The sequence below is a fragment of the Lepus europaeus genome, chromosome 3 (genome assembly GCF_033115175.1).
Source record: "Lepus europaeus isolate LE1 chromosome 3, mLepTim1.pri, whole genome shotgun sequence".
In the NCBI taxonomy this organism is placed as follows: Eukaryota; Metazoa; Chordata; class Mammalia; order Lagomorpha; family Leporidae; genus Lepus; species Lepus europaeus.
In genome coordinates this window covers 109,789,946-109,811,176 of record NC_084829.1, presented here as the reverse complement: position 1 = coordinate 109,811,176, position 21,231 = coordinate 109,789,946, and the positions used below count along the sequence as shown (strand labels likewise).

Sequence of the window (21,231 nt, the reverse complement as noted above, 5' to 3'; positions counted from 1 at the left end):
GCGACGGCAGCGACTTGCGGCAGCAGCGTGACTTACGGTCGTCACCTGGCGCAGCACCGCCGGTGGGCGGGCGAATGCGAAGGCCGGCGCTGGCTCGCAGCTCCCCGGGGCCGGGGGCCGTGCAGAATGACCCAGTCGGTGCTCGTACAAGGTGAGCTGCGCCGGGCTGCTGGGCCGCGGAGCCTTTTTTGGCCTTGCTCCTTGCTTACTGTCCGTTCTCTTTCTTCCCCTGCCCTGGTGGCAGTCGGCCAGTGCGGAAACCAGATCGGCTGCTGCTTCTGGGACCTGGCGTTGAGGGAGCACGCAGCGGTCAACCAGGTAGCGGCCCCGCTCGCGCTTCGCCGCGCGCTTCCCGTAAACGAGCAGGAAATCACTGTATGTGAGCCTTGGTGTGACGGATGTTGGTGGCGTGGGACCTGCGTTAGAGACCCTGGTCTTAACCGTGTGCGGAGTCTCAGGGTCTCTCTCTTAGTGCTCTTGGGTGGAGCCGTGGTAACAAGAATGTGTGCGTGCGAAAGCACCTCGGAAATTAGGTAGCACCTGTGGTGGTTATAGTCCTTCATGGAAGGTGCCAGCCCTTAGAGTGATCGCCAGGAACACGAACGCATTTGCTGCCCCTGTTCCGACAGTCTTAGGGGGACCCTTTATTCCGCACCCCTGCTGAACTGGATCTGGAGCTCTCCTGCCATCGACGTTCCCCTGAGGGAGGACTCGGCCCAAGCGTTCTATAGTACAAACTGTGGTTCTAGCCACACAGTAGCTGTCACAGGGTTGTGGGCTTACTAAAATTGACAGGACTTTCAGAAAGAAGCAAAACTTGAATGCTCTAAATAGATTCTTTCTCCTTTTCAGAAAGGGATTTATGATGAGGCACTAAGCAGCTTCTTTAGAAACGTGGACGCCAGGTAAGATGGAATTAAAGCCTGTCTTGATGACCCCATCATTTCAAGGGGAGCGAATTCGTCAAAGGGCAATAAAAAGTTGATAGCTATAAAGTTCTCTCTCTTTTTTTTTTTTGTTTTCTTATTGAAGCATCCTTATTCTCATTTTGTCATGAATATTTTCAACATCATTCTAAGAGGAGGAGAACAGGTTTTCCTTTCAGTCTATTTTAAGGTACAAAAAGAAACTATAATGGGACTTCTTTGAACTTAAGGTTGAAATAAGCTTTCACTAGAGCAAAAAATGATATTTTCCCTGAGGGTGTTTGTATTTCCTGATACTATTTGTGATATAATTATAAAATATGCTAAGAAAAAAAGAGAAACAGTTGTCAGATTATTTTTATTTAATAAAGGCTGTATGTAAGTATCATGTTTCTTTAATCTGAAAGAGCAAATTGACATTTAGGGTATATCTGCAAACTTTTCATGTTAAATCATTAAATTCATGTATTTTCAAAATACTTAACTATCTGGTGAGCTTGAACTAAATATATATAATTATATATATATATTTTATATCAGGCTTTAATATCCATTTCTAGATTGGATTAGATGGCTGGGTATTTGAGGCAGTTATTTTCAAAGGAAGGCTGGTTAATCCTTGCTTCTTGGTGGATTCCATAGTCTAGTGCTAAAGCTTGCAAATTCATAAACCTTGTTGAACTTTAAGAATGGATCCAGTGCTGTCCAATACAGTCAGGTTAACCTAACTGAAAAGGGAGATTAAAAAGCAGAAAGTCAGTATAACAACTGACAGTGGAAACCATAGCTTAAAGAGACCAGATAGTCAATGTAATGTACCATCATAGGAGCATTCTCTTTTGCAGCAAATCTATCTGAAAAGCTGCATAGTAAGCACAGGGTTGCTTGGTGACCATGGACCCAGACCAAGGAAATCAAGAGTTAGTTACCTAAATAGCTGACAGACTCCCTCTAATCTGTGACCCTGGTCCTGTCCCCTCTAAATACCATTGAGATACTCAAATTTCTAGGGTAAGCCTTCCTTTCAGGTTCCTCTCTTGCTATCTCAGTTCCTAGCCCCACCCTTACACCGAGTAAGATGAGACTCAGCCTGGGATCTCTTCTTTCTTAATAAGGAGACTTTACACAACTGGACTGTCATCTGCTCTGTATGTTTTATACTTTAACCTGAGAGCATTCTTATTTTCCTGATGCAGCATTCAGGAAGGAGGGAAGGAGAGTGGCGTCTTGCTCTTCTTTCTGTGGACTGTCAACACGTGTGCCATCTTTTCCATAAGTAAATGTGAAAAATATTTTTCAAAACTGAAACTGTATCTAATACTTCTTTATCAAAGTGTCATACCTTTTAAGTATTATAATAATGTACTTATAGCAGGGATTGACAAATCATTTCTGTAAAAGACCAGATAGTATATTATTTAGATTTTGTTACCCATAAGGTGTACCCTTGTAGCATGAATATAAAGATAGACATGGTTAACTTTATTTAGGAAAATCAGTAACTTTGGCCTGAGTGAGGTTGTCTACCCCAGCCTATAACATCGTCTCATCTCCGGTTCCTTCCATGTATTTTACCTTCTTGGAAACTATCGTTAATGACCCATATACCATGTCTGATCACAAATATCATTAATTTTATAACTTTCTTTCAACATGAAATTCTAGGAACAGCCTCAGATACTCAATGATGTTTAACTGGTATACCAGTTAGGCATATTTTTGGCTGCAACAGAGTATCTCATAAATGTTAGCTAATCAATGAAAGTACCCATTTATCTCACAGATCAAAAAATCTGGAAATCAGATGTTATAGGTTTGGAGAAATGTGTCCAAGACCAAGGCATTATATCTTGTCCCCCTATCCTTCATGTACTATTTTTTTCTCATGTTTATTACTCCATTACTAGAAACTGGCAGCCTGCACCCCAGGGATTACATCCATGTTTATGTTTGAGGCAGGAAAAAGAAAGATTGACATCAACAGCATGTGGTCCTTTTTATTATAAAAGATTTCCAGAATACTTCCCCTTTGTCTCCTTGGCTAGAACTGCATTACATGGCCAGCCCTAATGACAAAGAAAGGGAAATAAGTCCCTCACTTTCTCAGCCTGATAGGAGGTAGGCAAGGGAAGAGGAGGTTAGGGATGGGATGGAGTCTGCCTCACCTGGCCTTGTCATGCAGTGGAAGTTAGCTTTATTGCCTGATAGCACTATTGGCCATGAAAAATCTTATGACTTTTTCTTTCTCTCTCTCTCTCTCTCTCTTTTTTTTTTTTTATTTTTTTTTTTTATTTTTCAGAGTGGTTGGAGATGGTGGCAGTATTTCCAAGGGAAAAATAAGTTCTTTAAAAGCACGAGTAAGATATATACACTTGGATTTTTGTATTGCACGAGTTTTAAAAATAACTGTACTTGTATTTCTATAACTCAATAAAAATTTTAACTTTTAAAAAAGCAATTTAAGCCCTATTTAACATAAAATAACTAAGCATACATTTGGATTCACCTGAAACTCTACGAGCCTTTTTTCCCTAAATGTTTCAAGGGAAATTAGTGTCTAGGTAAATGGTAAGGAGCCCTCTTAACTCTAAGTACCTGAAATACATACAAGCAGTCTTCAAAAAGTTAATGGGAAAATGCATATTATGAAAAAACTGTGCTTGAATTTTCAAAAATGTTTTGCACCAAAATAAGCTTATCTTCAATTCCAGTTTTCTTTGAACTTCTTGAAGGACTCTTGTACTAAGGCTAATTTTCATTGAAAAATAATGCAAGATTTATTTACATCAGATTGCTAATCAATAAACATCGTGAATCCAGCCACATTATAGTGAATAATGCCATAGCTATTTGAACGAGAATGCACCGAGTCAGTAGCCCATGTTTACAGTCTTAATCTCATCCCAACATTTCTCTCCTGTAATTGTCTACAGTAAACTGCTTTTTGTAATTGTTGATCTGTTGACCTTTTTGTAACTGTTGACCTCTGGCTATAACAAGAAAGGCCATTTCAGTGCTATGGAAGGAACTGAGATGCTAAAGATCAGACCTGGAGTAATGGCTGAAATACTAGAAGGCAGTAGTGTTGTGACACCTGGGAACTGTGTTGTACCTGTGATCTTTGATGTCCTTAGAAAATTTATGGCAGAGACCATATGCTTTTGGGCATTAGGATAATAATTGATTAGCACTTAGTGTACTCTATGATGCAGAGAGAGCTAGCATTTCATTCCAAACCTTACAGAGAGACATTTTCTAGACTACTCCCAGTTTGAACTGTTTCCCAACAGCCTATCAGTGAGCAAGTAAGGAAGTAGAAAAACATTATTAGAAAAGAATACATCATCATGTGTTTCTGTAGACTTTGATTTTTTGCCTGAGGAGGCATCCTTCCATTTTCTCCATAAGAACTCTTGGTGTTATGTTCTATATGGTCATTAAAGAGTCCAGACTTTACAAGATAGCTTGGAGCTTGGCTCCCTCCACAGTATCCAGTATCTTAAGTTAATAGGCAAATATTCAAAGTTTTGCTAAGTCCCACATTAGGGGGAAGCCAGAAGCCTTCTGGAAGGAGTTGTAAACGCCAGATTCTGGAACAGTTGTGACTCCAGACCTTGGATGTTGAAGAATACACTCTGAAAATTAAATTTTCCAAAGACAACCAAATCAAGGGCCTGATGTGACTAAGGTCAGAGCTTTAGTGCTGAGTGAGTAGGACAGTGAGGATTCTATCAAAAACTCTCTTCAAAAAGTGCCTGAATGTCAGTCTATTCTGCATATTCTTCCTTTTCCACAGACAACAAGGTAATTAAGATACTGTTAACTATCCACAAATCGACTCAATAAATTTGTTTTGGAAGAAGGCCAGTATAAGCTGATTTTGTTATTTTATAATCTTACACAACTTGGAAGTATTGTGATTTTTCCCTTACAGCGAAGTCCACCTTGTGGTTGGTTAGATGTTAAAGTCAGCATTTAAGGTAAAAATTGCATATTGTCAAAAAATCATTGAAAAATCCCTAAAGTTTCAGTTCTGTTGACATAAAATATATGTAGATATAATGATTGCTGTATATAAATGAGCACCTTTGTAAAACATTTTTACAGTCATTGTGATGTCTTCAGTTTATGTTACAATAAGTAGCATAGTTACACAAATAATTGAATTCACAGAATTTGAATGTCCAAAAGTTGTAACTACATTATAGTCAGGTCTCCCTTCATACAGCATAGACTTTGTGCAGCCTGGCTAGCTGAGTTTGAATCTCTGCCACTTAACTAGCTGGGTGACCAAGGCAAGTCCCTGAACTTTTCTAGACCTTACTTTCCTCACATGTGAATTGAACAGTGAGACCTCTGCAGAGGCTGTGAAGGTTAAGTGCGTTAAACAAACAAAACATAAAGCACTTCCTCTGTGATACTGAGTCAGAGAGTTAACAGTACCCTAAGGCAGTTACAGAATTTATTTATCTGTTTATTTTTTACTATTTTGCCCTCTTCTTCCTCGCTGTAGAGTATATGGAGAGTAAAGTATGAAGAAGAGAAAGGAGGGAATGTGCCTATTACTAAGCGTCGCCTGCTTACATTTTGGCATATTTCCTGCCAGTATATTTTTATGGTTTTTCCATACTGAATTTTATGTTTTACATTCTCATTTTCTTAGTAATATAGGTTAATTCCCATGTCAGTTTATATAATGAATTAGATTGTAGATTGCTTGGGAGAGAGGACCCTGTTGACATCCCTGACATCTCTCCAGTGCCTTGACTTTGCCCAGAGTAAAAAGTTAATCATTTGGATTGGACAGATTGGCAGTGGGATTAATAAAGAGCCGAGTAGTTGTTCCTGGTAAGCATGTGCACGAGTTCACCCTTCCTTTATTGACAACTTTTTCAGGTTAAGGTTACTGTCTAGATTTCTGAGACCTTAGAAATTCAGCTGGGGAGATTTTTCAGTTTCTTTTTTTCCTTAGTTGGCATTTTATAGTCAGAGGAAAGGTGGTTTAATTGGGTTCTGCCTTTCCAGCTGGATGAAATTGTTTTTTAATTATCTCAACAGATTCTACATAAAGATTTTAAGCTTAAATATAAGAGAACAATGTAACTTTTGACTCATAAATTCATTTGCAGAGTGAATAACTCTAAAGGAAAATATGATAACTAAATTTTATTTTTCTTTCTCAGGCTGTTTTGATAGACATGGAAGAAGGAGTAGTGAATGAAATTCTGCAGGGACCCTTGAGAGATGTGTTTGATAGCAAGCAGCTCATTACTGATATATCTGGCTCAGGAAATAACTGGTGAGAATATGCTGAACGTAAGAGTTAAATGTCATCTGAAACAGTGAGCCAACTCCTTCATTCTGATAGGTCCTGCTGACCTCAAAGCAAGATGTGATTTGCACACCAGAAGCTAGGCCTTTCAGCCCATCATCTATTCCTTAATACGTGGTGTTTCACAGTGCTTGGAAGCCACCTGTTCTTGTATTTGCTCGTACTCCTGTTTCCTTCCAATATTTTTTAAGAAAAAGATGAATCACAGAAAGTTTATTTGCTAAGCTCCTCTTTGTAAATTGACTCTTGCATCACACAAGTTTTAAGTACCTTTATAAACAGTTCAAATTATAATTATATACTGTTTGGTATTAATTATATGTATATAATTATATATATGTATAATTATATGTATATAATTATAAACTGTTTCATATTGGCACTGTTTTTTCCTGTTTTTTAAAAATTAAGTAGCTCCCTTATTTGCACGTCTCTTTATTTATTTTAAGTATTTGCAGCCAATACCTCAGGTTCCTAATGTGAAGTGATGTATGATTTTACTAGAGCATGAATTTTTATCTTGTCTTCAAGGAGACTAATTTGGAGAGAACACTAAATGAGTTAATAGGTAAGCCTAGCCACCTTACTACCCAACTGCTTTTCTGTCATTGTTAGCTAGCTTATTATATGACTTTTGAGTTAAGCCTGACTGCAGTGTTATAGGAATATCATTCTTATTTGTTAACTGATCATAATAATTCTTGCAAATTTAGACAGCCAAAAAAGACTTGCAGAGCCTAAGGATATCAATTTTCTACCACATGCCATTTCAATCTCATAATGTTGTGACCATTTTTTTTCCTTATTTTTTTTTTAAGTTTTTGCTTACTTATTTGAGAGACAGCTCTCATCTACTGGTTCACTTCCCCAAATGCTTGCAACAGCCAAGGCTCAGTTAGGGCCAATGCCAGAAGTGAGGAGCTCAATCCAGGTCTCTTGCATGGGTGGTAGGAACCTAGTTACTTGAGCTCTCATGACTGCCTCCTGGGATCTGCATTAGAGTGTATATGGAACCCAGGTACTCCAATATAGGACATGACTTGTCTTAACAGCATCTTAACCACTAGGCTGAATGCCCACCCCTTTTCTTCTTTTTTTAAAGAATTATTTTTATTTATTTGAAAGAGTTACAGAGAGAGTTAGAGACAGAGAGAGAGGTCTTCCATCTGCTGGTTCACTCCCCAGATGGCCGCAATGGCCAGATCTGTGCCAATCTGAAGCCAGTAGCCAGGAGCTTCTTCCCGGTCTCCTATGTGGGTGCAGGGGCCCATGGACTTGGGCCATCTTCTGCTATCCCAGGCCATAGCAGAGAGCTGGATCGGAAGAGGAGCAGCCGGGACTAGAACCAGCGCCCATATGGGATGCCAGTGCGTCAGGCCAGGGCATTAATCCACTGCACCACAGCGCCCTCCCCCACCACTTTTTAGTTTAAACAATATTAGATGTTAGTTTTTTTTTTTTTTTTTTTCAGTTTCAATGCCTTTCTAGTTGACAGCATTCTGCTTTTTATTTTTCTTTTTGAGAGGCGGAGACAAAGAACTGGTTCTCTCCCTGAATGCCCAGAATGGCCAGAGCTGGGCCAAGCTGAAACTGGAGAATGGGAACCCACTTCAGGTGTCCCATGTTGATCGCAGGGACCGAACTACTTGAGCCATCACCTGCTGCTTCCCACAGGTGCAGATTAGCTGGAGGCTAGAATCTGTCAGTAGCAGAGCTGGGTTGGAGCTGGGACTCGGAATGGCATGTGGGCATCTGAAACAGCTGAACCACCAGGCCAAATGCCTGCCCCACATTCTGCTCTTTAATACATAAAATCCACTCTAGTTCAGAGTTAACTTTAAATGGAGATGAGAAAAAAACTGTGTAACTGAAAACTTGTTTTGTAATTGTACCTTTGAGAGATTGCAAAAATGAATTTAGAAAAACGTAGTTTCAGGGGCTGGCATAGTGGGTAAAGCAGTCACCTGTGATGCCAACATCCCATATGGGTGCCAGTTTTCAAGAACCAGCCTCTCTACTTTCAATCCAGCTCCCTGCTAATGCACCTGGGAAACAGTGGAAGATGGCTCAACCCTTGGGCCCCTGCACCCACGTTGGAGACCCTAAAGAAGCTCCTGGCTCCTGGCTTCAGCCTGGCCCAACCCATGCCATTGTGATCATTTGGGGAGTGAACCATTGGATGGAAGATCTCTATCTCTCCCTCCCTCTCTGTAACTCTGGCTTTCAATTAAATCTAAAAGCAAAAAAGGATAATACCTATTGTTAATGAGTTATCAGGACAATTGAGGGCTTTATAATTATGAAGGGTCTTTAGGAAGTTCTTGGAAAATGGTAATCATGGAAAAACTATCATATATTTCAAAAAATGTTTCATCATTTTGCCATGAGCTTTTTGAAGTACCATCGTGTGTATGTTTGTGTGTGTGTGTATGTATATATATATGTAATTTTCTATCTAGTATAATAATTTTCTATCTAGTATCTTTAGGATATTATGATTTGTTAACCTGAAGCAAGCATAGATTTCACTAAATTGTTCTGTAATTTTTTCAGTTAAATCAAAAATAAGTGCAAGAATTTTTCTAATCTATATTTTATTTTCAGGGCTGTGGGTCACAAAGTTTTTGGCAGTGCTTACCAAGAACAGATTTTAGAGAAACTCAGAAAGTCGGCAGAGCACTGCGATTGCTTACAGTGCTTCTTTATAATACATTCCATGGGCGGAGGTAAAGTTACTCATTCATTGCCTGTAACAACGCCAAAGTGCAAGTGGGAATTCCTTTTGGCAAACATAAGTCTTATTTTCAGACCTATGCTTGATAAAGATAGAATTGTTCAGTGAATGTGCATTTGAAATAATGGACAGAACAGCTGTATCTTAAAGTTTTGTGATACAGGGTCACATACCTTTTTTTAAATTTTTTTATTTAAGCCTGTTTAAGAGTCAAAAAAACTATATGTTGGGATTTTTTTTCCACCTTTGGTTTCTTTACAAGATTTTCAGCCACATTTTGGTATAAATGAGCTTTTGAGTAATGCTTGCTTTCTCCGCAGAGTTGGCTTGTGTGGTCCCTCATCCTAACTGGAGAAAAGCATTCCTGGCCTGGTCATATGTGTGCTTGCCAAAGAACCTCAGAAGCCTTTCTTTAACCATCAGTCCTTTCTCATCTCCAATAAGGAAACAGAGAGTAGAAGAAATTCTTTCAGTTTCTTAAGTTATTTCTAACATGATAATTGACTTGAACTAGAAATAAATGTCTTGCATTATTTACTTTTCCTAGGGAAGCCTGCACTTTGGGTTTGAAATATTTAACTCGCCTGTTGCGTGAAGTACAAACAATATAATTTACTAATTTTAAAATAGGATTAGCACCTTTTAAAAGAAAAAATTCCTGCAATTTTCTTCTTTAAACTCAGATTAAGATTCTGTATTCACTAAGTTCTATACAATTGAATTTTATGCATATATCATTCACTATCATTATAATTAGTAGATCTATTCACCATCATACTATTTTTAAATTAGAGCTTTAGTTGCTGTGTGACCATGCCTTGGGAAGACCATCATAATCATTAAATTAAGAAACAAATTATTTTTGTACTAGTATTAATAACCTACAAGTTTGTTAGTCTTCAAAAAGAAAATGCTTTGACTTACACTTATTATGGTGCCTTTCTTAATTCCTCCATTATCCAACACTTCAAAAAAAAATATTTTAATTCACTGAATATGGCAATAATTTAAATAGTACTGAAGGTTAAAAGTAAACTTCTCATTTCCCACATCTAATCTCTACTCCCTCTCCTCACAAGTAACCAAGTTCAAAGGGATTTTTGTGCCTGTCATTTCAGATACCTTATAAGCCTATTATAATGTGTTTATATATTTTTATATAAAAGATCATACAGCACATATTATTCTGTAATTTTTCCACTTTAACTTTCTTGAGCACCTTCCCGTATCAACTGTGTCCCATATAATTCAATTTGATATAATATTTAATAAGTAATAAAAATTTTAATATGTAATAATTTCTTAAGTTCCTTCCTTATTAATGGATGGTAAATTATTTATGGTGTCTGCTTGTTGCGCACCATCCCCAGTGAACATCTGGTATTAAGGAGGCCTTCACAAAGTTTTTGGAAGAGGCATATGATTAAAAGATTATGTGTGGATTTTTTACACCAAGATGAACATGTATGTCTAGTTTTCCATGAATTCTTGAAGTAGTCTCATGTGTTTTTGTGCAATGTTTCACTGTAACTATAGGCAGTAATCCTAGAAAGGAAGAATAGAAACCAGAGAAAACGTACACTTTCCATTTTGGTGGATATTACTTTATTAATATTCATATATAATATATTAATATGTATACTATTAATATACCTTCCTGTAGTATTGCACCAATTCATAGTAACAACAGTATAGAAATGGTTTCCATTTCCCTCTGCTGTCAACAATACTATTATGAAATGTGAGTCTAATATGTTTAAAATTATATTTAGTTTTAATTTTTATTCCCTTAATTAGAAGAGAGGGTCAGCACCTTTACATCTGTTTCCCATTTCTCCTTCTTTTATTGTAAGTTTCCTGCTTATATCCTTTCCCCATTTTTTGATGTAGGTACATTACAATGCATGTACATAACAACTTTTTGTCTTAAAATTTTGTGAGATTGTCTCATTATTACCATTTTTATAAGCCCTTTTAAGAGTGACAACCCTTTAATACAGAAATTTACTCCTTCATCATATGTGTTGATTTTTTTCTTTGTCTTTATGAGGTTTTTATATCTATATACATTTTATAGAGATATATACATTTTGCTTATTTTTCATGAAATCAAATCTTTTTATAAAGACTGATTTTTTTTATAATGCTTAGAAAGTCCTTCCCATTAAAGATTACCCAAAAAACCTCCCACTTTCATCTAGTATTTTTAGCAATATATCCTTTTAATGTTTACATGGATTAAAATGTTGGTTTTTAAGCCATTTTTAAACCAGAATAGTGAGAAATATACTTTATGTTACAGCCCAGTACATCTGCATGCACACACACACACACATAAAGATTTGGAAAACATTTACCCATACTACATGAGACATGTTGATATTTTCTATTGTTTCATAGAAGGAAAGCAAATACTGCTAGTAATTTAATAATTAATTCCGCAGCCTACTCGTAGTTCACAACCAGTTTGAAAACACCAAGTTCAAGGGTTCTAGCTTTCTGAGGTCTTAAAAAGTTTTAAATCTATATAGATGATATGAATGTGCACCAGAAAGTTATTGTTGTGGCTGGCATTTGGCCCTAGAAGTTAAGACACCAGTTAGGATACCCGTGTGCCTTAACTGTACGCCTAAATTCAATATTTGGCTTCAGTCCTGACTCCAGCTTCTGGCTGATGCACACCTTGGGAGGAAGTAGTGACGACTCAAGTAATTAGGCTCCAGCCGTCTGTGTGGGAGATCTGGATTGAGTTCCTGTCTCCCAGCTTCAGTGTCAGCCCAGCCCCTGCAGCTGTGGGCATTTGGAAAGTGTTCCAGCAGATGGGAGCACTCTCTCAAATGTCTAAAAAATAATTTTAATGAGATTCCTAGATTTTCTGTTTTTAAATATGTAGTGACTTTTTAAATATGTAGAGTTGGCATGCTTAATGTTAAGATTTTTGACTCATTATTTAAGTTACTTAATGACAAGGTAATTTTCTTCATCATTAAGACTGTATATATACTACACCAAATCTGTCAGGATAGTTGTTTTTTTTTTTTTAAAGTTGCTTAATATCAATTATAGACTGAATATTGTCTTAGCTGGATTTTTCACCATTCAACCAATTATTTTGACATCATATAGGGATAGCTTAAATGTGAAAAAGGACTTGGGGCTGGTATTGTGGCATAGCAGGTTAAGCCTCTGCCTGCAACAGCAGCATCCCATATGGTCACCAGTTTGAGACCCAGCTGCTCCACTTCTTTTTTTTTTTTTTTTTTAGCTTTTATTTAATGAATATAAATTTCCAAAGTACAGCTTATGGGTTACAATGGCTTCCCCCCTCCCATATCTTCCCTCCCACCCGCAACCCTCCCCTTTCCCGCTCCCTTTCCCCTTCCATTCACATAAAGATTCATTTTCAATTCTCTTTATATACAGAAGATCAGTTTAGTACATATTAGGTAAAGATTTCAACAGTTTGCCCATATGCTGCTCCACTTCTGATCCAGCTCCCTGTTCATGTACCTAGAAAAGTAATGGAGGATGGCCCAAGGGCTTGGGCCCCTGCACCAACATGGGAGACCCAAAAGAAGCTCCAGGCTCCTAGCTTTGGCCTGGCCCAGCCCCAGCCGTTGCAGCCTTTTGGGAAGTGAACCAGCAGATGGAAGAAATTCTCCCTCTCCCTCTCCCTCTCTTCCCTCTCTTCCCTCTCTTCCCTCTCTTCCCTCTCTTCCCTCTCTCTCTCTCTTTCAAATAAATAAAAAATAAATATTTAAAAAAAGAAAAAGTGAAATACAGAAAGCCTTCCTAAACTCATAGAACCAGTTATGAAATTCAAGACTTTAAGCCTAATGTTGCCTTCCTTTCTTTATCTGAAATTAGATTAATTAATATATAATCATAAGAATAAGGTGAAAATTGTTCTGTTCTACATGCAAAACATAAAATTCTAAGTTCCTCACAGTTTTTTGTTTTTGTTTTTTTAAATTGTAATCCTTAGGGACAGGATCCGGACTTGGCACATTTCTTCTGAAGGTGCTTGAAGACGAGTTCCCAGAAGTATACAGATTTGTGACTTCAGTTTATCCTTCTAGTGAAGATGATGTCATAACCTCACCTTATAATAGCATCTTGGCAATGAAGGAGCTCAGCGAGCATGCAGATTGTGTGTTGCCCATTGACAATCAGGTAAGAGATGACATGGGAACTCATGGCCAAATTTTACATACATTCAATCCTGCGTTAGGTTTATGTATTTATCCAACATGAAACGTTCTCTTCACTTTTCAGCCTTGTCACCCTAAGAGAGAAAGTAATTTTTAAATCATTTTCTCTTTCTCTTCTTTCTTTCCAAGTGGAATATCATCTGTGCCCACTCTTCTTAATAGCTTCTCTCCCAATATTTTTCCTTCAAAAGTCCTTATTTGACATCATTAGCAAAATTGACCTCATGGTGAATTCTGGAAAGTTGGGTGCAGCTGTGAAGCCAAAGAGTCTGGTTACTGCAAGTGCCGAGGCCTTAAAGAAACGGCACAAGAAGCCCTTTGATGCAATGAACAACATTGTGGCAAATGTGCTGCTCAGCCTGACAAGGTAATCCTGTCTCAGGACACTTGAAAACCTTCACTCTGTTGATGATTTTAATTTTTGTAGTAGCATTTTTGTTGTTGGAAGTTGTGGGAGCTTCTTTTGTTTGTATTCTAGTTGTCTTATATTTTTACCTCTTGTAGCAATCAATTAGAATTTGGATTTCTATGACTCCACAGCAGCATTTCCCTAAGTACATTCTGTGGAGTATTAAAGGGTGTTAAATGATACAAGTCTGGAGAAAGTCACACTTAAGAAACACTTGATTACAGAAAATGAAACAAATGTTTTTTCTTCATCTTTTAAGCCAGCTAAACTGTATCTCCTCATTAGCTGTTTTGAAATATATCCATGACTATTTGCAAAGTATATTAAGGATATCCTTGAGAAATTCAGCAAAGCTCCTAGAATAAGTAAAGTTACTCATTTATATGTGTTTAAATCAATATGAAATCTTTATTCATTTTTTTAAGATTTATTATTTATGTGTTTGAAAGTCAGAGTTACACGGAGAAAGGGTGATAGAGAGAGAAAGATCTTCCATCCACTTGCTCATTCTGCAATGGCCAGGGCTGGGCCAGGCCACAGCCAGGAGCCAGGAGCTTCTTCCAGGGCCCCAAGTGCATGGACCATCTCCTGCTGCTTTCCCAAGCCATTAGCAGGGAGCTGATCAGAAAAGTGGAGCAGCCCAGGACTCGAACTGGCACCCATAAGGGATGCTGGCATCATAGGCAGCAGCGTTAGCCACTATGCCACAATGTCAGCCCCTAAAATCTTTTTTAAATAAGCTATTTTAAATGTGTAATGAGCAACCATAATAGTGTTTAGTTGTACTTAAAATAAGCCAGAACTAATTGCTATAAATGTTGTGTTGTATTTTAATTATCTTTATGCATGATTGTTTATTGTAAATTTCACTAATGCAGAAGAGCAAGCATGTATTCTGCACTGAAGAACAGTGTACAAAAAGATTTGAGAAAATACTTACTGAAAAAATTAAGCTACATTCAAAGTGTGTAATTTCAAGATTAAAATTTTTCTCATTATTGTAATGTTTAGCTCTGCACGGTTTGAAGGATCCCTTAATATGGACCTTAATGAAATCAGTATGAACTTAGTTCCTTTTCCTCAACTTCATTATCTTGTATCAAGCCTAACACCTCTGTATACACTGGCAGATGTTAACATTCCCCCTCGAAGGTAAGATATAACTTAATTCCAATTTCTTGAGAACTTGAATTATTCTAAAAAAATTAAGAGATAAAGCTTACAATGACTCTAGTTATTTGTTTTACTTGTGAGAAGTCAGTAAAATATAGTTCCTTTCAATGAGGTGAAGGCTTCCTGGAAGTAGTTGTTTAAAAATGTCATTATTAAACTTTTTGAAATTCAATCTAGGAATTAAATTTTTAGGCTTGTGAAACTTAATACAGTTGTAATTTTATTAAAAAATGATTAAGTACTTTGAAGTCTGACAGGCTAAGGCTGAATCCTAATTCCTTCACTTAACTAGCAACAGGATTTACATTTTTCTCATCTGTAAAAATAAAAGAGTACCTACTCCTACACTTGTTGGGCAGATTCAATATGTTTTAGAGTTCTTATCACACACAACCTGACCATAGAAGGCTTACAAGTTACTCTATATGATGTCTATTATATATTTCCAGAAAACCTTATTTTTTAACTAAGTGTCATTTTGAAGCATAAAGTTTACATCAATTTACTTAAATGATGTAATGTTGAAAGAAACTCTTAGCATATAATCAGTGATGAAGAGCTTGGAAAGTTCACTCTGGCATTCACAGTTGACTGCGGGAAAAGATTCTGCCAAACTCTGTAAGGGCAGAGTGTGTAAATAAGGAAGTGCAACATAAAGATTGCTTTTTATAGTTAAAGTTTTGGCAAGATAACAGTTTTATACTTCAGGAATGTCACAAGTGAGACCGATAAACTTTAATTTGAGCCAGTGGCAAATGACAAGTTATGCCAACTAGTAGATAAGACTCCTTTTCTGCATGCAAGCTAGTAGCCCCAACAACATACACTCTGTATGGAATACAGAGATTGTTAAATGTTCAGTGGTGTCAGCCCAGCATATTAAATTTTAGTGTATTTACATAGAATGTATATCTTTAATGAGGACACATAAAATGTAAATTGGCACCAAATTATTTATGACATGATAATGTCATTCATTTTTATATTTTAACCTAATTCTTAAAGATATGGAATTTCTAATTAAGTTCAGCACAAGAAAAACTATTTTGACTTGGTCCTTTGGCTTGAATATGCCAAAGTCAATTGAATATTATACAATCCTGCTTAGTCTATTTTAATAAAAATAATGTATACGTCAACATCTTAATTTATGGTGAAGTTTTATTTTTAATTACAATGTATTAGTAAAAATCTGTTGGGAGCTTTAAAATGTTAAGGCTCTTAAGGAGTTTGTCAAAATGGTCTTAACAGTGGTCTTGTTTTTTGCTTCTGCTCTATTATAGATATTTCAAAGGTTTGCCATATCTGGATGCACACAGTCATTTGTCCTTGAGTAAATAAATTGTTTTTAAATTGTAATATTAAAAGGCATGGCTTTAAGGCTTTAATTTGTTATAGTTTCTAAACAAATGAGAGTGGTTTCAGTTGAAGATTATATTCATAAACGTCAGTTCTATACCAAGTCCACTTTATCAAAAGAAAGTAGGTAATAAGCACATATTGAATAATAAGTATTCCAATAATGTTTCCTTATACCAGTTTTTATATTTTATGAGACCAGAAAATGATTAAATCAAGAATGAGTGTTCCTGCTGATTGTCAAGTGGTTCTTAATCTTTTCTAGGTTTCCATCTTGAAATGTCTATACCCTGAATCCATAAAAATGCCCGGAACACATAACCCCCAAATTTTTAAAACAGTAACAGCAGGACTCCTGAGTCCACCCGAGTGCATGCTTCCTGCTGGAGGTCCTCTGTCCTCTGTCTGTAGGACAGTCAGGATAGCAGCTCCCCTGCCGAATCACTTAGCTGAAATGTCATAAATTGCTAATAAATAGCACCAATCTCTGTTCTCTTCTCAGACATTCTGCAGACTCAGCTCCTAAAATTCTTGCTTGAATTGTCTAAGGAAACTATAATCATATTTTGTGTCAAGTGAGATTTAAGAACTAAAGTTGGAGCCACTCTAAGGACCCAGGAGATTGTGTATTATTAGATATAAACTTTGTCAGTCACCTTATCTTCCTGTCTTTGAAGGAGAAAGGATAATCTTCTGATTTTTGCCTTTCAGTTTAAAAGCTTCTGTTAAAAGTCTCCCCTTTCAGGAACACTGCCACAGACTTTCATCTTCTATTGGGAGAGCCTAAAAGTTTCCTCCTAATTATTCCCAATTTGTTACACATTTTATGGAGATAATGTAATAGTCCTAATGATGCAGAGTTTTACTAATTGAGCTTTTTTAAAAAAGATTTATTTATTTATTTATTTATTTGAAAGCGTTACAGAGACAAGGAGAGGCAGAGAGAAAGAGAGGTCTTCCATCCGCTGGTTCACTCCCCAATTAGCCCCAACGGCCAGAGCTGCACCAATCCAAAGCCAGGAGCCAGGAGCTTCTTCCAGGTCTCCCACATGGGTGCAGGGGCCCAAGGACTTGGGCCATCTTCTACTGTTTTCCCAGGCCATAGCAGAGAATTGGATCGGAAGAAGAGCAGCTGGCACTCAGACCGGCACCCATATGGGATGCTGGCACTGCAGGTGGCAGCCTTACCTGCTTTGCCACAGCGCCGGCCCTGCTAATTAAGTTTGGGTTTTTTTGTGTGTTTTTTTGTTTTTTTGACAGGCAGAGTGGATAGTGAGAGAGAGAGACAGAGAGAAAGGTCTTCCTTTGCCATTGGTTCACCCTCCAATGGCCACTGTGGCCGGCGCATCGCGCTGATCCCAAGGCAGGAGCCAGGTGCTTCTCCTGGTCTTCCATGCGGGTGTAGGGCCCAAGGACCTGGGCCATCCTCCACTGCACTCCCGGGCCACAGCAGAGAGCTGGCCTGGAAGAGGGGCAACTGGGACAGAATCCGGCGCCCCGACCGGGACTAGAACCGGGTGTGCCGGCGCCACAGGCAGAGGATTAGCCTATTGAGCCGCGGCACCGGCCTAATTAAGTTTTGATAGTTCTATGATGTAGGTAAGCATACTGAACTAAGAATAAAGATACCAGTTTCAGAAATCAGAACTATATAAAACCTCACTAATGCTGTTGTCAACATTCTGTAACCACTGAAATCCCTAATATGCTGTAGTAGCTTTTTTCCAAAACAGATATTTCATGATTTACCCCTGTATTTATTATCAAGATTGCTTCAAGAAAATGATAGGTTACTATTTAGTATGTGTATTTTTTTTTCAAGATTTATTTTATTTATTTGAAAGACAGAGTTACAGAGAGGGGTAGCGACAGAGAAAGAGGTCTTTCATCGCTGAATCACTCCCCAGTGGCTGCAACAGCTGGAGTTGAATCTGATCTGAAACCAGGAGCCAGGAGCTTTTTTTTGAGTCTCTCATGTGGGTGCAGGACCCAAGGACTTGGGCCATCCTCCATTGCCTTCCCAGGCACATTAGCAGGGAGCTGGATCAGAAGTGGAGCAGCTGGGACTCGAACCGGTGCCCACACAGGATGTCGGTGCTGCAGGCTGGGGCTTTAACCTGCTGCACCACATCGCCAGCCCCAGTATGTTTATTTTTTTTATAAAAATGTTATATATTGTACATTATAAACATATAATATATTCATTCTAATACTAGTGTATTTAGTGTAAATTCTATTTACCTATGGATGACTATCCTTTCAATTTCTAGTATATAGGAAATAAGTAACATTTTTATTAATAGTAACTTTTTCATTGTTCTAGATTGGACCAGATGTTTTCAGATGCCTTTAGTAAAGATCACCAACTAATACGGGCAGATCCTAGGCATTGTCTCTACCTCGCCTGTGCACTGATGGTCAGAGGAGATGTGCAGATTTCAGATCTTCGTAGAAATATTGAAAGGTCTGCTGTATTTTTTCAAGACAACTTATGTATACTGCTTGCGATAGTGTAGCATGGTAGTTAAAGCTGCTTCGCTTCCAATTCTAGCAGTGTCACTTACTACAGTGTGATCTGGAGCAAGCCACTTAGCCTTTCTGGGCCTTGTTTTCTTCAGTTATAAAATAAGAAGAATAACACTATGAAGTTGTTATTATTTAATAATAAATAGAATGTTTTATTTTCTGAAAGTGTTCAGAAAATTATAGCTGATATTGTTACTGTGTTTTTAACCACTACTACTGCTACACTGCTTCTGTGTTTACCTTGGTATTATTTACCCACAATCTATTTTTAGGAAATGTGCTCTGTTGAATTACAGAGTAACAATTATAATACTGTCAGTTTGTATCCTCATTTTTTTTCAAAGATTTATTTATTTGAAAGTCAGAGTTACACAGGGAGAGAAGGAGAGGCAGAGAGAGAGGTCTTCCATCTGCTGGTTCACTCCCCAGTTGGCCGCAATGGCCAGAGCTGTGCCAATCTGAAGCCAGGAGCCAGGAGCTTCTTCTGGATCTCCCGCTTGGGTGCAGGGGCCCAAGGACTTGGGCCATCTTCTACTGCTTTCCCAGGCCATAGCAGAGTTGGATTAGAATTGGAGCGGCCGGGACTCGAACTGGCGCCCACGTGGGATGCCAGCACTGCAGGCAGCAGCTTTACCCACTATGCCACAGCGCCGGTCCCCTCAGTTTCTAATCTGTAAGAATACATGTGTTTCTAGCTTTCAGCCAATTTAATGACCTCTTAGCAAATATCTCTGCACTATCAGTTTATACCATAATAACTGCTAATAAGCAATTAGAATGAAACCATCAGGAATATCCTAGTTTAGTTATAATGTGTTCTGCAATAATCAGGTCAATGTTGGTAGTACCTTACTTCATTCTTACCTTTACATTTTTGTATTTCAGATTAAAGCCTTCTCTGCAGTTTGTCTCCTGGAATCAAGAAGGTTGGAAGACCAGCCTGTGTTCAGTACCTCCTGTGGGCCATTCTCATTCATTATTAGCTTTAGCAAATAACACGTGTGTGAAGCCTACCTTCCTAGAACTGAGAGAGAGGTTCACGAGGCTCTACAAGAAAAAGGTAACCATATACCTTTGTAATGGTATGTGTTTATTTTGGCGATTTAAGATGTAGATAATTACAAATCAGGGTGACATTGTCTACTGTATTTGTTGTACTGATTATAATTAGAGAGGAGAAGTTTACTTGTGTTATTTTGACCCTAAATGAGAAATCTCATGGATTTGTAGGATTTAGGCAAAATATTCAGTTTGACACAAGTTCTCTTTTCCATTGTAAAGCTTTATTCAGCTTGTATGTAACGTTTACCTTATAGGACAGTTATGTGTACCAAAGCTCCTGAAATGGTAAATGCTACCCATTTTTATTTGTAGGCTCACCTTCATCACTATCTACAAGTTGATGGAATGGAGGAAGGCTGTTTCACAGAGGCTGTATCGTCCTTATCAGCACTCATAGAGGAGTATGACAAACTGGACGCCACAAAAGGCATGCCTGTGCAAAATTTGCCTAGACTTAGCATAGCTATCTGAAAAAGAACCTGAAAAACAACTGTTCCTGAATTTCACATTGTTGTCTGTTGCCTTTCTATTATAGCATTTTTGTGACTCAGAAAGCCCAGTTTGTTTTCCATAATACCAGAGTGTTTTTGTTTAAAAGACTAATGATACCAGTGTGTGAAATTAGGTCCTGTTATCTTCAGACAGCTGTCTTCAGAAAAGTCCCCCTTTCTGAAACTGAGAGCAGAATTCTTCAACATTCTCTTATTTATAGCTCAAATTTGGGCATTTATATACTGATAACCATGTCTTTAATACAAATCTTGTAAAGATACAACTTTCTATTTATTTGTATTTCTCTGTGTATGATTTTTTGTTATTCTGTTTAAATTCTCCTGGTTCTTTGAACTTAGTGCTGGGACACAGGGGTGGGGCAGGTCCAGCGTGAGCCGTGTAAGGCCATGCAGTCATTTGGCTTGGCCCTGCCAAGGCAGCCTGAGGTGGGACTCAAAAGTTCAATCAGTCCACAGCAGGCTAATTTTTAAGTTTTGTGCAGCCCACAAATGATGTTATAAATATCCAAATGGCCTTTGGCAGAAAAAAGGTTCCCTACCCCTGGTGGAAGGACACAAGTAAGTATTTCCATGTGGTATCCACTAACCTCAGGGATAGGCGTTCTTACAGCTTTTAAGGAGGCTTTGTTCTTTGGATAACAACATGCTTGCACTCAAAAAAAGAATAATTTATATATTTAACATGCATTTGTATTAAATTTTTTAATATTTTAATCAATTGGTTTTATAATAAATATCCATATTTTAAACAGTGCTGCTTGTTTCATTGTCTTGCATGTCACCCTCTATACAAGTGAACAAAACAGTACTAAGCTTGATGTATCCTTCCAAACTTCATAGTAAATGGCTGTAATGATGTAGTGACATTGTTCCAGTTATGATAATTTCTAGTTGTAGTCATCAACTTATTTTTAATAATTTATATTTCAGATCCATAGGTTGATTTATCATTGAAGGAGGTAATTTTTGTGTTTTTTGTTAGTGTTT

General features: G+C 37.8%; 1 protein-coding gene across 5 annotated transcripts; it reads left to right on the top strand.

The window, feature by feature from the left end:
• Positions 1-35: 35 nt before the first annotated feature.
• On the top strand, positions 36-20,992 carry TUBE1 (tubulin epsilon 1). 5 transcript variants are annotated; one of them, XM_062186627.1, is made up of 12 exons: positions 36-151; positions 245-354; positions 853-905; positions 3,226-3,283; positions 6,110-6,225; positions 8,863-8,984; positions 12,978-13,165; positions 13,395-13,570; positions 14,624-14,764; positions 18,468-18,608; positions 19,556-19,730; positions 20,045-20,992. In XM_062186627.1, the coding sequence occupies exons 1-12, from the start codon at positions 127-129 to the stop codon at positions 20,201-20,203; spliced, it is 1,464 nt and encodes a 487-aa protein (XP_062042611.1). In that variant the 5' UTR covers positions 36-126; the 3' UTR covers positions 20,204-20,992. The 5 variants fall into 5 exon arrangements, with proteins under 5 accessions (XP_062042611.1, XP_062042612.1, XP_062042614.1 ...); XM_062186628.1 differs by having other exon boundaries at positions 38-151; positions 245-318; XM_062186630.1 differs by lacking the exon at positions 245-354 and having other exon boundaries at positions 64-151.
• Positions 20,993-21,231: the final 239 nt, after the last annotated feature.